This window comes from Macrotis lagotis, chromosome 1, assembly GCF_037893015.1.
Source record: "Macrotis lagotis isolate mMagLag1 chromosome 1, bilby.v1.9.chrom.fasta, whole genome shotgun sequence".
In the NCBI taxonomy this organism is placed as follows: domain Eukaryota; kingdom Metazoa; phylum Chordata; class Mammalia; order Peramelemorphia; family Peramelidae; genus Macrotis; species Macrotis lagotis.
This window is the reverse complement of record NC_133658.1, coordinates 173,776,907-173,794,862: the sequence shown is the minus strand read 5'-3', so window position 1 is coordinate 173,794,862 and position 17,956 is coordinate 173,776,907. Positions and strand designations below refer to the sequence as shown.

The window sequence follows — 17,956 nt, the reverse complement described above, 5'->3', positions numbered from 1 at the left end:
GCCCACAAAACTCTTTTATCCACATTTTAAATAATCCCCAAATAAACAATTATCTTCTGCTTAACATTTGTACCTAATATCATTCTTAAATGACTCTGAAAATATATAAAATATTTCCACAAGTATTTTAATGCTATATGTACAAAGAAAATTTCTAATTTAATGAATATGAAAAAATACATTTAAAAATGATCTAGTATTAAAACTTTTAATTTTTAAATTATTTTAAGTCAATAAACCCTTTTATAAAATGACCGGCGAGTGAGGGAGGCAACAGCTCAATATTCACTTACCAGTTTCCTGGTTTTACAAGTTTTTAATATTTGCATGTATGCTTTACCACACTCACCAATAGTGAAATATAATTTGAATTGGAAGTATATGTGAATCTATCTTAGTGACAATAAGTCATATTAGAAAGAATTCTGAACTGAAATTAAGAAGCTAATATTTAATCCTTACTTTGTCCTTAGTAGTTTGGGTCATGTTATCTCATTACTCTTGACCTTAGTTGCCCCAGATATAAAAATGACAGCACTGGACCAAAACAGGAACTATTACTCTAGAATCTATAATTTAATTTTATGTTAACTTTATTGATAGCTGTTTTCATTTACGATTTTATACATTTTATTTTATGCAATTAAAAACAATATTCTGAAGAAGACTGTATAGGTTTCATCAGACTTCCAAAGAGATCCATGACACATAAAAAGCTGAGTTCCTGGATTAGATGATCTCTATAATTTCTTCCAGTTCCAAAGTCAATGATATTAGTAATACTGAGAATGAAAGTTTCCTATTCCCTTCAGAACACAAAATCTAAATTACACTCTAATGCTATAAAATTCAAGAAATGTCAGAGACAAAGGGTTCATGAGAGGGTTCTTCCTATTTACAGCATTAATACCATAATTGATTTTCTATGGTATATGGGCACATGGAGAATTAAATATCATTCCACAATCAAGACCGTGACCTAGGATTCAAACCTCTCTGACTACAAGCTCCTTACCTCCAATCTCTTCCCACACTTGTGCTAATTTCATGATTATAACTTCTGGAACCTGAATTTCTCCTTGCTGATCCAGTCCTTTAAGTTTCTTTCTAATTTCACCCACCCTACTGCCCAGCTTGAACTGATATTCTATGATTCCTTGAGCCTAATCAAAACCATCTTGTACAAATCCCTAATCCTATTTCCAATTCTTGTCATTCCTATTATAAGGCCTCTTAAGTTGTATTTTACTTTTTTTTCAATTAATAAACAATTAATAAAGGAGGGACTCCTTAGAAACATATGAAGAAAGCCAAGCAAAAGAAATTCTCACATTGACCATAACCCAAAATATATTACTGAATTAATATTGAAATATTAATTGCTTCAGGTCTTTATTAGGAGATGAGCAGCACCTCCCAAAACTCTTCACTCAACAGCAATAATTTTGCAAAAATGAACAACTTTTAAAGCTAGAAAAGCTCTGATCTATACAATGACCACTCCGTGATCTTCCTTAATAAGAGCTAACATAAATAATACTCATTAGGAGCAAGGTGCTATGCTAAGGACCTTATAATTATTATCTCATTTGACTCTTATAACACTACTAGGATCTAAGTGCTGATTATCATTCTTATTTTATAGATGATGAAACAGGGGCAAACAAAATTAAGTCACTTGACCAAGATTACACAGCCAGTAAATGTATGAGGCCTGATTACTCTAAGTCTCGTGCTTTTTCCACTTCCCTTGATTTTTAACTTCCTTATTATTTTTCTTCCTACTACAAAGAAATCTGTTTATTCTTCTACTCTTTCCTTCTTCCCTTCCTTTTCCAGAAGAACCTTCTTCTTCCTTCTTCCTTTTTTCAAATGTGACCCCCTTTTGCCTTTTGATCTCATTTCCTCTTGACTCTTTCAGCATTTCACTCCATTTACTCTTTGACCCAGAGCATATAAATACTGAATATACCTCAATGTGGCCAATGATAAGAAGGTAAAAAATATAAATATATATATATATATTACATATACTATATATGTGTCTAGATACACATATATATGTATGTATATGTATATAAATGTATGCATGTGTGTGTGTGTGTGTGTGTGTGTGTATAGCAGTGGTTAGAACAAAGCAGATGTCTATATCTAACTAAATAAGTTCTGGCACATGGGACATGGGAAGCCAGATGACATGGTGGATAGAGTGCTGAGCCCAGAGTTGAGAAGACTCATCTTCCTCGGTTCAAATCTGGCTTCAGACACTCCGTAACTGGATGATGGTGAGTAAGTCACTTCACCCTGTTTGCCTCAGTTTCTAATCTGTAAAATGAGTTGGAGAGGGAAATGGCAAATCAATTCAGCCTCTTTGTCAAGATAATCTCAAAAGTTCATGAAGAATCAGATGCAACTGGAAAACAACCTAACAACACATGGAATGCAAAACAATGAACACCATGAGTACAGCAACCATCATGGGAAGACCTCTGAGCTCATACAATGCGAAGAAAGCAGAATTAAGAAAGCTATATACAAAATGCTACAACAGAAATGTAAATAACCATAACAACAAAACAATCAAAACGGAATACTATGAAATTATAATGACCAAACTTGACCTGAAATAAGAGAAATAAGAAAGTGCCTCCTCCTTCTTCCCAAATCTTTCTTTCTTTGCTAAGCATTCTTTTATCCTTTATTGTCATTTCTTCTTTGTTTTGAACTGCCTGTGTGGGCTTTTGAGGTTTGCTATGCCAACCACTAAGCTACAGGTTTCAAACACGCAGTGGCAAACCACATGCAGTCCACAACACTCTCAAGTGCAGCCTAACCAGATTAAAACGTAAAAATACAGGAAAAACACAGTATGTGGAGTTGTTCTTCCTAAGTCATTATGAAGCATGCAAGGGACCCCTATGTATAGTTTAGTGACCTTTATTTTATATTTGAGTTTGACACTCTTGTTCTAAATCAGCACAGAACCTAAGACTTAGAGTTGCAATTTTACACAAAAAGTTAAGGTTTCAAAGTAAACCAAGAGTTTAAGTGAACTGGTCCAATGACAGGTGGGTGACACTTATCAGGATTCAAACTCAAGACCCTCAGCCTCCAAAGTAAGTCTTCTTTTCACCGCACCTTACATTCAGCAATACCTGGCAACTCTGAGGTCCAGGGGCAAATACTACTGCTCTTATTATCAAATGAGAAGATTTAAATTTCTGAAGTTTAATGGCTTAAAATAATAATTCAGTTGTAGGCAAACCACCCATTCTCCTTTCTTCCCTCAGCCTCTAGAGTCTCTGCTGCTGCTGCTGCCGCTGCTCTCTTCTGGGATCTACTGGGGTGGAATGTGGATTTGGAAGTGAAGAGGAAAGTGAATTGTGTCAGCTTGCTTATAGTCACCACACTCACACTCCCCTCTTGCATACCCTCACAACCCCAACCCCACACAAGCGCACTCCCTACACATATACTCACACCCCTACACCCCCCCACACTCATAAACCTTATACCCACATCCTCTACACACACACCTTACACCCATATCTCCTCTACACACAGAGACCCACACCCTACACCCACAGCCCCTACAACCTACACAAACACACACCCCCTACACACATACTCACCCACATCCCTTATACACAAATATCCACCCTACACAGACCCACACTCCATATACATACACACACACCTTGCACACACACAAACACCCCTACATCCGCATCCTCTATACACAGACCCACACCCTACACATACACACACACTCCCCTATACACACCCCCCTACACTTCCCTATACATACAGCCAATTCTACACACACAGACACATACACCCATAGAAACACACACACCCTACACACATACCACCCCCCAGCCCTACACACACACACACACACACACACACACACACACACACACACTCATTCACTGCTTGTATCTTTATGTCTTTCCTTTGTGATTTGTTTCCATCCTTCCTTCTTGTTTATCTACATTCTAATTAAAGACTCATTTGGATTAACAAGTAATGGGGCTATAGCAATTGAGGAATAGTTAAACAATTTGTTTTATATAAATGTAATGGAATACTGTTGTTCTATAAGAAATTATGAGAGCTCAGACTTCAGAAAAGCCTGAAAAGATTTGCATAAACTGATACTGAGTGAAGGGAACAGAACCAGAAGAACACTGTACACTCTAATAGCAACACTGTGTAACGATCAATTATGATGGACTTGCTCTTCTTAATAGTCAATATTTTTTTAGGTTTTTTTTGCAAGGCAAATGGGTTAAGTGGCTTGCCCAAGGTCACAGAGCTAGGTAATTATTAAGAGTCTGAGGTTGGATTTGAACTCAGGTACTCCTGATTCTAGGGCCAGTGCTCTATCCATTGCACCACCTAGTCACCCAGTTAATAGTCAAGTCTAAAGGATTTGTGATGGAAAATGCCATCACATCCAGAGAAAGAATTATGGAAGTCTAAATACAGACCAAAGCATACTATTTTCAATTTTTAAAATTTGTTATGCTTTCCCCTCTCATGTTTTTTCTTTTTTGTTCTCATAACATGATTAATATGGAAATATATTTAACATATTATATGTGTTAGATTACTCACTGACAAAGAGAAGGGGGAGAAGAGGAAGAGAGGGGAAAAATATATGGACATCAAAACCTTACAAAAAAACAAACTATGGGGCTATCAATCATCTCTAAGTGCAGGTATGAATTAGTTAAGTCAGATTGCTGGCATCTGGATGGGATTAGCTGTAAAAATGAACATTTTTAGTTGAAGTGGAAGGGAGATAATATACTTACAAAAACATTATTCTTTCAGGTCTACAAAGTTCGTTCCTCACAAATCTGTGAGGCAGTGTAGGTATTATCTCCATTTTACAAATAAAGAAACTGAGGCTCAAAAAGGAGAGTTACTTGCCCCTGGTGACTTACTAGCAAATATTAAACCTATTATTTGAATTCAATTCTCTTTATTCTAGGATTAGCTGTCTGGTCCTCTTTGAACTATACCAATTTATTAATTTTGGAGTTTGGGAACACTTTGGAAACTGGACCAAGACTAGATGAGGTGCTACAATGGGCCATATGAAATCAAGATGTGCCCAGCAGAAGAAAGGATGAGGACTATGGAAATATCTTAAGATATTTTCATGTTTCAAAATTTCTGAAATGAGTAGATGCTATACTAAGAAAACGAGGAGGGTAAAAAAAACCTCTTCTAGATCTAAATGCAGGATATCATGCTCAGCTGGGAAATATGCTGACAAACTAGATGACAGCCATGGGTGACTGTCCTACATGATGTGTATATCATTCTTAAGGTGCTGGATATCAATGAAGTGCAGATGTTCAGAAAAAGAAAGGTTCTTTGGTCTTGCAGAGAGTTCCTGGACATGATAAAGGGAAGAACCTGAAAGTTATTTTCAAATAGAGAATAGTTCAAAAATCTCAGAAGAATTTTAAGTTAATTAAAATAAAATTCCAGTAAAACTTTTGGAACACCCTGTATTTGAAAAATGGGTGTTGCTGCACAGGACAGACCTGAGATCAATAATGGAAGTTAAATAAATGGAAGTTAAAAGAAGACTGATTATGGTCCCCCTATACCCCCCCTATAACTTCCCTTATTACTAGACATAAATGGAATAGACTTCCTTGTGAATCAGTGAACTCTCCATCACTGAAACTCTGTGCAGTGACTGTCTAGATTCTAGAGGATTCTGTTTAGAATTCACTAGATGACTTTGAATTGTGTGGCATGGTCAAAAAAACACTAGCCTGGAAGTCAGGAGACCAAGAGTCTAGTCCTAGTTCTTCAACTAATAGAGCCAAGTGATCTCGGATAAATCATTTCTGCAACTGTCTCATCAATCAAAGTGGAAGGGGAAAGGTCCCATTTTACTTCAGTTCACATCCACTTAACAAATAAATCTTGTGTATCACGCACCTACCTAGGTGCTGGGGATACAAGGATGAAAATAAGTTGTTAAAAAGATTAATTTTTCTTCACCCACAATACACAAACACAAATATATTCAAAGTAAATATAAAATAATCTGAAGAGTAGGATGGGTATTAACTGGAAGGCTAGCAATGAACTCAAGATCTGGCAACTAATAAGACATAGGGGTAAGGGAGCATGAGGTTTTGACGATGACTCTGAGGTAGTGAACCTTATTGGCTAGAAGAATGGTGCTATCTAAAACTGAAAATAGTAAGTTGGGAAGAGTTATGGATTTCAGGATTCCTTTTTGAATAAGTTGCTGAATCTCAATGATTCAGAACTAACAGACATCATCCAATCAATCAATAATCACTTATTAAGCAACTATTATCTACCAGCAGAATCCAAGGTACTAAGACAGAAAAGCTTATATTTGATCTTAGAAGTAATAGGAATAATAGGGAAGTAAAAGAGTTGAGTTGGGGTGGGGGCCACGTTAACAGCTATATGGAGAATGGATTATAAAAGAGCCAAAGCAGAAAATCATCTAGGCCATAGATGGTGATGAGGGTCTAAACCAGCCTGGGGTCTGAGAGCAGAGAGAAAAAGCAAGAAGCTTGAGAGATCTAGTAGAAATGACAATATTTGGCAATTGTCACTTATTAGCTATATGACTACCTAAAAAGTTACTTCTGTCTACACTGTGGTTTTTGGAAAATAGGAACTTAAAATCAGATGATCCCTAAGATTCTTTCAAGTTCTAAAATTTTAGACTCTCCAAGCTCTAAGATTGTATGGCTTGAGAATACTCCTCCTCTTCCTCCTCTCCCTCGTATCTCATGGCTAGAAGGTAGGATAATTATCTTCTTAGTGTGATTGTTTAGCATTATTGTATAGAAACAAAGTTTTTGTCACCTGATCTGATAATGAAATCACTGTTATAACAATTTACAAAAAGTCCCTCCAGAAGACAATCTATTCCTAAGTGCATGAGACCTATATTTAAGGTAGGAGATAGGAAAGAGGAGATGGACTCTTATTCAGGTAGAAGCTGCTCTAGAAGGAATATGAAGCCCCATCTACTAATTCTGACATTCTTCATAAATCTATGTGGAGGGGCAGCTAGGTGGCGCAGTGGATAAAGCACTGGCCCTGGAGTCAAGAGTACCTGGGTACAAATCCAGTCTCAGACACTTAATAATTATCTAGCTGTGTGGCCTTGGGCAAGCCACTTAACCCCATTGCCTAGCAAAAACATAAATGAATGAATGAATGAATGAATAAGTAAATAAATAAATAAGCAAATAAGTAAGTAAATAAATGAGTAAATAAACAAACAAACAAACACACAAATAAATAAATAAGTAAATAAGTGAATAAATCCATGTGGAAAGGAAAAAAATTTCAAGTGACTTTTTTTTTGGAAGAAAAGATATAATACCAATTTGAGGGGGATTTTATGCACTGTTATTATTGTTCCTTCTAATAATAACACAAAAGTATCACAATTATGAAAATTATATTTCTCAAATATCTTGGTATGCTTGATGAGACAATAGGAAGACTTTACAAAAGATGAATTTATACCTTCATTCAACACTGAAGTTTTAAACAAGTTAGCTGGTTTGCAAGAAAAATATATGGCAAGGATTTTTTTTTACTCTCTAGCAATATTTATTTAACTAAAGGGAAACATTCCAATCCCTCTTATTAATGATATACATTTGATGATAATCTCTTGTGAAAGACTTTTCTTTCTCTTTCTATGTATATAAAAATACCTCAGGAAAGAATACTGAATTTGCCTTATTACATACTAAAATGGTAACACAAACAAGTCAAAAGGAGAGAATATAAATCTAAGGCAGGTATCAGTTTTTTTTTTTTAATCTGGGGAATAATATAAAAGATTGTTTAAGTCCCAACTATAAATTTTCTGGGCCCTTATTGCTTTGCGTCATAATGGAATAGAATGTAATATAAGAGGAAAACTATAACTATTCAAATCCTAGCTAACTGAAAATCCCAATCATCATAATTCATTCCATATATGAATCTTGAAAAACAACTGAAAGAAAAGTTTTACATGAATACCTGTATATCCCAGTTAATGAGATTACTTGTGACAGGAGTAAACTTGCTCTTAGAAAAACCCTATTTTGCAGTGACATTCTGCTGACATGCAGATAGTATTTAGAAATATTCAGCACTGAATAATAAAGGGGTACCTGCTTTGCTTAAGAAACAAACATGGCTATTTCCATTCTGATACCACTTTGCCTATAATTCAACAGACATATATTGAATGCTTATTAAGTGCATGCCCATACTAGGTTCAGAAGTGGGTAAGCAAAGGGAGGAGTCATAGTATAGGAGAAAGAATTCAGGTTTGGAGTCAGAAGGTTGGGGTTTGATTCCTGGTGTTAAGATTATGGGATCTTGGGCAAATCAGATAACTTCTCTGAGCCTTGGTTTTCCTCATCTATAAAAGGGAAGGGGTTGGATTATATGACCCCCAAGCATTTTGAGTTCTTCTATGAACCATAAAACACTGACTTTACCCCTGAAGAAAACTGCAATTAAACAGAAAGGATAGAAGATATATTCACAAATAAATATGTGAACAATAGGAAAATAGAGGAGAGGCATAAATCAGAGAAAACTACATAAAGATGGAATCTGATTTGAGTCTTAAAAAGTATCCAAAGGAAAACAAAGCAAAGGTACTAGGAACAAGGAAAGTGGCTTGGCTGAAATAAAGGGTACCTAGGGCCGCAGTCAGGAGGACCTGAGTTAAATTCTGCTTCAGACACTTAATAATTGCCTAGCTGTGTGATCTTGGGCAATTCACTTAACCCTACTGCCTTAAATAATTTTTTTAAAAGAAATAAAGGGTACCTGAAAAACAGTGGTTTAAGAAGACTGAAGGCTGAGAAATGCCAAGCTATGAAATCAAAACTTCAACATATTTTCCCTTTCTCTTGTACTAAGCTTCTCTTGTAAACTAAGGGTCTTGGCATCAAGGTTATCTATCTATATGGCAGTGGTTCCCCAAATTCTTTTCATGGCATTGCAACATTTACCATGTGAAATTATAGCACACCGAATCTAGGGCTTCTTGACATTGATACCAGGTCTTTGGCTACTCAGTCACTTTGTCTCTTACTATATTAAAAGTTTTTAAATTAAGCTTCCAAGTTGATCATAAAATTGGGTTCCAGAATTTCTAGGCCCATTTTTGCTTCTTTTTCCTTATACTACCTTCCTTCCTTCCTTTCTTTTTCTTTCCCTCCCCTGAAATAATAACAGTAGAGGGCTCTGTGTGATAGAATAGTTAATATATTACACAGGCATAGGGACTGGATGTATGATTTTCATCGGCCTGAGCAACTTCCAGGTAAGGAAATTCCCTCTGCAAAGGTAAATCAACCCCACTTTGCAACTGAGAGCCTAAGAGATCTGCTGGTGCACTGAAAGGTCAAGTGATTTGTCCAGGGTCCCAAGGTCACTATACTTAAAAGTTGGGACTTGAACTCAGTTCTTTCTGAAATCAAGGCCATTGTTTTTAGTCACTACACCAATGTCTCTTTCACTGTATTACATAATATTTTTTAAAAAGACCAGACTAGAAAATTTGCTGAAGGCATAAGATGTTCTCATTAGAAATCCTAATTCAATAAATGAGTGACTACTTTTAAAAAACAAGAAAATCAAGTAAAAGGAATTTACAAAATAACGGTTTCAGTTTGCTTTGAGATTTTAGCCCATTCTTTGAATGCAGAGAAGCTGCCCTCTGCCTTTATATGCAGATCATTAACTTGAAAGGGGAAGAGTCAGAGAAAATCTTATAAGATATTATAAAATATTACTAAAAATATCATTTTTACATTAAAAATAAGGTTGCTATACATCTGAAATCATATAGGCAATGGAAATAACATCTGCTGAAAAGTTGTGTAAAGTGAATAGATCTGGAATACAATTAAGTAGAGAGTTGTTGGGGAAAAAAATCCTTTCTAAAGAGATCATCTCTTTTGTAACAGCTGTATTGACTTCTCTTTCACCCACTGACCACACACATGCACACACATGAGTGTGCATACACACATCATTTGATCCATATTAATGATGTTAATTAATAATGAAATAAGATATCTACATATTTAAACTACAAAAAAATTACCAGTATTAAATGGTACTAAACATCCATTCTTCCAAAAAGGTAAGGAAGACACACTTACCTTTATCTCAAATTCATAGTGTTCATCTTTTCCCTGTCCACAGAGAACATAGCGTGGAATACTAATTTTAATTGGGTCCTTAAGGTCATCTGGATTTGCTCCCAAAGAGCGAGAAACCATCCGCTATCAAAGGAACATCAGACAAGGAGAACAAAGAAAAAGCAGAATCACTATACGGAAAATACCCTGCTCAGGCAGAGAGAGAGAAAATGTGTTTAAAGTAGAGAAAAGAGCATAAAACCAGCAAAAATGACGGATTCCTTTGAAAGAAAAATACTAAGGCTCTCATAACAAAAGAACATTTCTTTTAGGTAGACTTTATGGAGAAGTTAGGACAAGAGGACTTCACAATGTTGTTCAGTCTTTGAAGTTGCATGCAGTTTACAAGAAAAACTTGGGAGAATGGAAATGGAGAGGCAAATTATAAATCTTGACATTACTTTAAAAGAAACTGCATGAACCAATCACCTTTCTAGAAACTCTTTTCTAACAAGGGAAAAAAAAAAACAAAAAAAAACATATTTTTTCATTATAAGATATCTGACAAATGGACTATACAACACTAAGTAGTTGGGGAATTTTGTTCATATTCTTTTCATTTCCAATCTAAGGTGTTTTTTTCTAAGTGTAATATAAGAGCTAGAAACTCACTATTAAAAGATTTTTAGGCTTTAATCTGCTTATCTTTATCTGTACCTCAAATATGACAAATACACAATAGTCTGGGAAGTAAGTTGAACATATGGGGTGAATAAGAGAGTCTAAGGTCCTCTGAGGTCCTGTCATGAGGAATGGGAGAAAATCTGAGCATTCTTGGTACCTATATAATTCTCTCTTGCCTAGAGCTTTAGGGGGAAATGAAGTGGTCAGTATTTTAGAGTCAATCCAACAAATAACAGGAATGAAATGTCTGAAATAATCACATCATTTTAGAGTTCAATGGAACTTAGGAAATCTATCTTTTCCACTCTGCTGGCAATTTTACAGATGAGGAAAATGAAGGTTTGGATTAAGTAATTTTCCAAGGTGTCCCAGTGACAGAATAGGTAATCTTGAATGCAATGTTTTTAACAGGAGGTGAAATCTGATTGGTTTACTAAAACAATAACAATCTCATCTAAATTTGCAAGTGAAAGTACTGTCAATGAGGAAATTTATTTTGTTTGATTTTTGTATGCTTTTCTTTTGTTTTTTTATTCCCCAATTGATGTGGAAAGTAAAAAATAGATTTTTGTAAATTTAAAAAAAAAAACTAAGAAATTGGGAGATTGAGAATTGATATAGATGTGGAATATTGCATGTACTTTCACTTGAGGTCACTGTTTTATTGATTTTACTTTGTTACAAGGGAACTCTCAAGGATTGGAATCTGGAAATCTCTGTAATGTAAGAGCATAATATAATGAAAAGCCTTTTAAAAAAATTTAAATATACAATCTAAAATAGGCACAGTCAGAAGTGTTGGTTTCATAGGAAGTTTTCTAACAAATGAAACAATAATTTTAAAGATGCATTTTTAACCTTGATAATTTTCTTGGTTTTTGACCCTACATGTAATCTGGGCTTTTTAGAGCATCTCTGGTCTCTTTTTACCTATCTTGATCAAGTAAGTTAAGTTGTTATCTTTTAACACAAGCAATAGAGTTGTCATTTAAAGGCTTTCATTATGAAAAATTTTAATAATTCCCTCAGAAAAATGGATTCTGTGTATGTACATGTTTATACATACAAACATTTGCATATATACATATATGTTTCATTTCACCTTAAATGAATTAAATGCTAGTAAAACTTGCTTAATTATAAAGAACAAAGCTCTGTCTTCTGAATACCAAGAATAGGAAAGCTTCCTTTGTCATGCTTTTCTAATTCCAGATCAATTCTTCTCCTTGCAACTATGTGAGAATGAGATAATCTAGTTATAGAAAAGGTGAACTCTGCATGTGTGTGTGTGGTGAGTAAGGGAAAGAGGTCTTGGAATTGGAAATTAGGCAATGATCACCAATTCAATTCACAAAATGCAAATGGTGCTTTCACATTATTGGGTGCCCCCCCCCTTTGGTAAATTTATGGAAGTATATGGACCAGTGCTGCAGAAAAGATGGAAAAATATGGTGGAAGCTACTTTGTGCATTGTTGAAAAGAATATCTACTTCAGTGAGACAGCAATATATATTCAATATATTTTATTCATAAAAGTTGAATCTCTTTTCTGACAACAAAAATAATTAAATACAATACAAATAAACCAAAAACTGTCAAATGCTTTCATGACCAATGAGTTACCACTAAGATATTATTATTATTAGTTTCACAAATGATAGTAGCTAAAATAGTATCTACTATGTACAATGTGAACAAAAGGAACTTAAAATTTAGTTGTATATATGCATATACATATATATACACAATATGTATGCTATACTATGTTGTATATGCTGCTATGTATCATGTTTGTTACATATGATAAACATTTAGTTCATATAAATTGTGCATGTTTGTATATATGTTTACTGATGTGTGTGTACGCACACACACATACATACCTAAGTGAATATATTGTTTCCCCTTGGCTACACTGAAAACTCCATGAGAAGTAGGATTGTTTTATTTTTGAAACTCTTCCCCCAGTGTCCCACCCATTGCTAGGCACAAAGCAGGTAGGTAATAAGGATTTCTTGTTTAGCACCAGATGTAAAAAGAAGCATCACTTGGTTTCTTCAAAATGTCATTCTCATGATGATCATAATGAGGGAGAATATCATGAATATTAAATTGTAGTTTATTCACCAATATTGTTTTCAGTTGATGAAGAAATAGATCTTATACAATAATGAGTGACTATAATATGAATGCTGGCATGGGGATAGAAAAATAGAAGACATTAGAAAAATAAGGTCTGATCTCAGGAAATGAAAGGAACCAAATATTTGTCAACTACTCAGCCTCTTCATATATATTGGTTTGAGAAATATTAAGGCTTATGACAAGCATCAAACAAATCATAAAAATTGAAACTATATCTTAGCAGATGAGAAATAACTGTTTACTGTCCTAGCTGGATTTAGAAAAAGTTATCAGTACAGTGAGGTCTTCCAGTGGCTAACCAAATATCAACATCAATATCAAATTAGGAGAAATTCACTTCATTTCAATTGAAGAAAATATTTTGGGTGTCTACTATGTCTTAGCCACTAAGAATTTAAAGAAAGAAACAAAACAGTCTAGGCTCTTGATGATTTTAATTTCTTTTTAAAAGGACCTAGCTACAACTTCAACTCTTAATGGTTTGAACAAATTGTTAACTTCAAAAAAGAAAAAAGACTAAAGCAAAAACATTTATTCTATCATTTTTTTCTTAGAGAAATTTAATGATTGCAAAAAGTCACCAAAACAAGTAGCAAAAGAACTCTGAACTTGTCTCAGACAGCAAACATGATTTTCTTGCCAAGTGTCAAAAAAATCCAAGGGCAATGATGATTTAATGTATGAACCAGTAAGGAAACCTGGATAAGAACTACCTCAGGTTTGACAAAAAGACAAATAGTGAGTGTTCTTGGCAGCTTAAGGGAAGATGTGACAGTGAGTTATTCCATTTCTTCTTTCTTCATCATTGCACAGCACTGGGTTTGGAGTTAGAAGACTTGCGGTGGAATCAGTTTTATTTTTTCAATCTGTGTGAGTTTGAACAAATCATTTCAACTCTCACTAGCTTTCAAGGTTTCTTCAAGCTCAAAATATGTTTGAGATCATGAACAAATGGTCCTTACTTGGTAGGTAGAGAAAAGGAACAAATTGATTAAGTACCTACTACTACTATGTGGCAGACATTAAAAGCAGTCCTAAAGCTAAGCATTTTCTATATAGTATCTCAAGAAAAATAATCCACATTCTGAGGATTTAAAACTGACATTAATCTGTTTTGTGTCCTTGATATTTTTGGCAGTCAAGTGAAGTCTACTGCACCCTTTCCCAGAATAATATTAAATGCATAAAATAAAATATATAGAATTGTAAAGGAATACTATTGTAATGAAATTTAACTATCAATGCATATATAAATACAAATAGATAGTTATCTAGAGCTATATCTACAAACACATACATATATACAAATTTGCTGGCTGCTATGTATATTAAGTGCACATACATACACTCTCAGAGACTATAGGTTATGAATCTCTGATATAGAAGGAGGAATGAGGTGTGCTAACTTGACCATGTACTTTAGTAATTTCAAGCCTGAAGATAAATTATCTACATACCAAGAGGAATTATCCCCATGATGTGTTAGGGGAAGAATTATCCCCATGTTGTAATAGGCAGGGGTGGAAGGATAGAGAGGGCCTTAATGGCAGTGTACATCATAAAGAAGATGGGCATAAAAGGCCCTGCATGAGATCTGGAAGGTTGAGTAGGTTTATTAGTAGATGATAAGCTGAGTCATAAAGGACACATGCAGCTTTGAAGGTACTCTGTAGAAGGTAATAGGAATGTAGGCTAAAAATCATGGCAAGAACTTAGGTTAAAAGAAGGAAAATGTTGATATGGAGCTAAGACAGCAGAGTAAAGGCGGGGACTCACCTGAGCACCCCCCAAACCAAATGCCTTTAAATAAAGGCTCTAAATAAATTTAAGGGTGGCAAAACCCACAAAAAGATGGAGTGAAACAATTTTCAAACCCAAGGCAATTTAAAAGGTTGGCACCAAGATGAGAGAATAGCATGGGACGGTCTAGTACTGGATGCTCCTGTACAGACACCAAAGCAGGAGCAGTCCTTGGGACAGTCAGTGGGGCATAGCTGCTCCTAGAACTCCCAGCCCATAGATGTCAAGGGGGTTGGACAACTGGTCAGGAGATTGCAAGGGCCTCTTTGCTAGTGTTGAGGCAATACTGCTACTTCGTCCACACTCAGAACTGGATCTCTCAGTCAAGGGTGGCAGTCCCAGGGCGAGGAGCACTAGAACTTCAGAGCTTGCAGTCAGAGAGGAACAAGGACCTCCCTACCACCACCCCACCATAGTTCCAGGGCAGAAAAAGAATCCTTGTGGTCACTCAAAGACCAGAGCAGAGGCCAGGAGAGTAGTAAACAAATCTTTCCACATTGGAAGAACAGAAAGCTTATGGGTCTCTAGAAGTATCTCTGAAAACAGAAACACAAAACCAGGAAGATTGGAACAATGCGCCCTCCACCCTGGAAGCTGAGTCACTTTAACAAAGAGTTAAAATCAAGTCATAGGTGGGAAAATTAGCAAACAACGGAAAAAAAACTTACCATAGAAAGTTATTATGTTGACAAGGAAGTTCAAAACACACATTCAGAAGAAGATTCATAAAGACCTATATGCAAGGTCTTCAAAAAAATTCAGAATTCAAAAAACCAATGAAGAGAAGAATGACTTAAAAAGTAGAATTGGGGGGCAGCTAGGTGGTGCAGTGGAAAAGAACACCGGCCCTGGAATCAGGAAGCCCTCAGTTCAAATCCAGCCTCAGACACTTAATGATTAGCAAGCTGTGTTACCTTGGGCAAGTCACTTAACTCCACTGCCTTGGAAAAACCAAAAGGAAAAAAAAAGAAGTAAAATTGGTCAAATGGAAAAGGAAGTACAAAAGTTCACCAAAGAAAACAATTCCTTAAAAATTAAAATTGAGACACAGCAATACCACTACTGGGTCTATATCCTGAAGAGATGAAGAAAAAGGGTAAAAACATTACTTGTACAAAAATATTTATAGCAGCCCTGTTTGTGGTGGCAAAGAATTGGAAATCAAGTGAATGTCCTTCAAAAAAATTAAAATTGAGCAAATGAAGCTTTATGAGAAATTAAATAACAATAAAATTAAACCAAAGAAAGAAAAAAAATAACATAAAAATCCTGGGAAAACAACTGACCTGTTAAATGGATCCAGTAGGGAAGATTTAAAAATTATTGCATTCCAGAAAGCCATGATCAAAAAAAAAAAAAGTCTAGACATCACCTTTCAAGAAACCATCAAGGAGGCGACTAGGTGGCGCAGTGGATAGAGCCCTGGCCCTGGAGTCAGGAGTACCTGAGTTCAAATCTGACCTCAGACACTTAATAATTACCTAACTGTGTGACCTTGGGCAAGCTACTTAACCCCATTTGCCTTGCAAAATCCTAAAAAAAAAAACAAACCCCAAAACTATGAAGGACAACTGACATATTTTAGAACCAGAGAGTAAAATATAAATATAAATATAAAATATAAAAGAACTCAAAATCAAAACTACCAGAAATATAGCCAAATTCCAGAGCTCCCAGGTCAAGGAGAAACAATTCAAATAGAATGTCACCACAGTCAGGGCAACACAAGATTTAACATCTCCACTGAAGGATCTGAGGACTTGGAATATGATATTACAGAAGGCAAGAGGTCTTGCAATACAACCAAGGACCAACTACCTGGCAAAACTGGGTGTTATATTTCAGGGGAAAAGACTGACATTCAATGAAATAAGGGATTTCCATACTTTGCTTTAAAAAGCATGAACTAAACAGAAAATTTGATCTTCAAATACAAAACTCAACCATAGGGGCGGCTAGGTGGTGTAGTGGATAAAGCACCGGCCTTGGAGTCAGGAGTACCTGGGTTCAAATCCGGTCTCACACACTTAATAATTACCTAGCTGTGTGGCCTTGGGCAAGCCATTTAACCCCATTTGCCTTGCAAAAAAAACCTTAAAAAAAACCCCTCAACCATAAAAACATAAAAGGAAAAGGGAAATCATAAGAAACTTTTAAATTATACTTTATAAATTTTATAAACTATATACACTTTATAAACAGTTACACTGTTTATAGCCCTACATGGGAAAGTGATACTTGTGACTCAAGAACTTTCACCTTATCAGGGCAGTTAGAAGGAGTAAATTTAAACTGAGGGCATAGGTGTGGAATGAATATGAGGGGATGAAATACAAAAAGAAAATTAAGGGGTAAAAGAGAATAAACTAGGAAAAGGAGAAAGGAAGAGGCATGTAAATTATCTCACATAAAAGAGGCAAGAAAAAGCTTTTACAATACAGGGGGGAAGGGAGAGGGGAGGAAGGAAGGAACGAAGAGGAAGTGAGACCTTACCCTCATGAGAATTGGCTCAAAAAGGGAATAACTCTCTCTCTCTCTCTCTCTCTCTCTCTCTCTCTCTCTCTCTCTCTCTCTCTCTCTCTCTCAATTGGTAAAGAAATCTGTCTAACCCTACAGGAAAGTAGGAGGAGAAGGAAATAAGGAAGAGGCTATATGATAGAAAGGAGAACATTTTGGAGGAGGGAGTAGTCAGAAGTCAAACACTTTTGGGGAGCGACAGGATGAAAGGAGAGAGAGAGAGAGAGAGAGAGAGAGAGAGAGAGAGAGAGAGAGAGAGAGAGAGAGAATAAACAAGAGGAAAATAGAAAGGTGGGAAATACAATTAACAATAATAACTATTAAAAAAAAATTTTTGAAGCAAGCTTCTCTTGTAAAAGCCTCATTTCTCAAAAATATAAAGAACTATGTAAATATATAAAAATAAGAACTATTCCCCGATGATAAATGATCAAAAGATGAACATTACAGATGAATTAATCAAAGAAATTCAGTCATATGAAAAAATGTTCACTCAATATTAATTGGAGAATTACAAATTAAAACAATTCTGAGGTACAACCTCATACCTATTAGATAGTATAAAAGGGCAGAAAAGGAAAATGATAAATGTTGGAGATGTGGGAAAATGGGTATACTAATGCATT

The 17,956-nt window shown here is 35.3% G+C and overlaps 1 protein-coding gene across 5 annotated transcripts in view; it reads right to left on the bottom strand.

Moving 5' to 3' along the window:
- The window catches only part of KIF16B (kinesin family member 16B), a 563,734-nt gene that overhangs the window by 103,525 nt on the left and 442,253 nt on the right, over window positions 1-17,956 (bottom strand). For all 5 annotated transcript variants that reach the window (XM_074209402.1, XM_074209403.1, XM_074209400.1 and 2 more), the window contains one exon: window positions 10,206-10,328. In XM_074209402.1, the coding sequence (XP_074065503.1) occupies window positions 10,206-10,328 (123 nt within the window). The remainder of the gene's footprint in view (window positions 1-10,205; window positions 10,329-17,956) is intronic.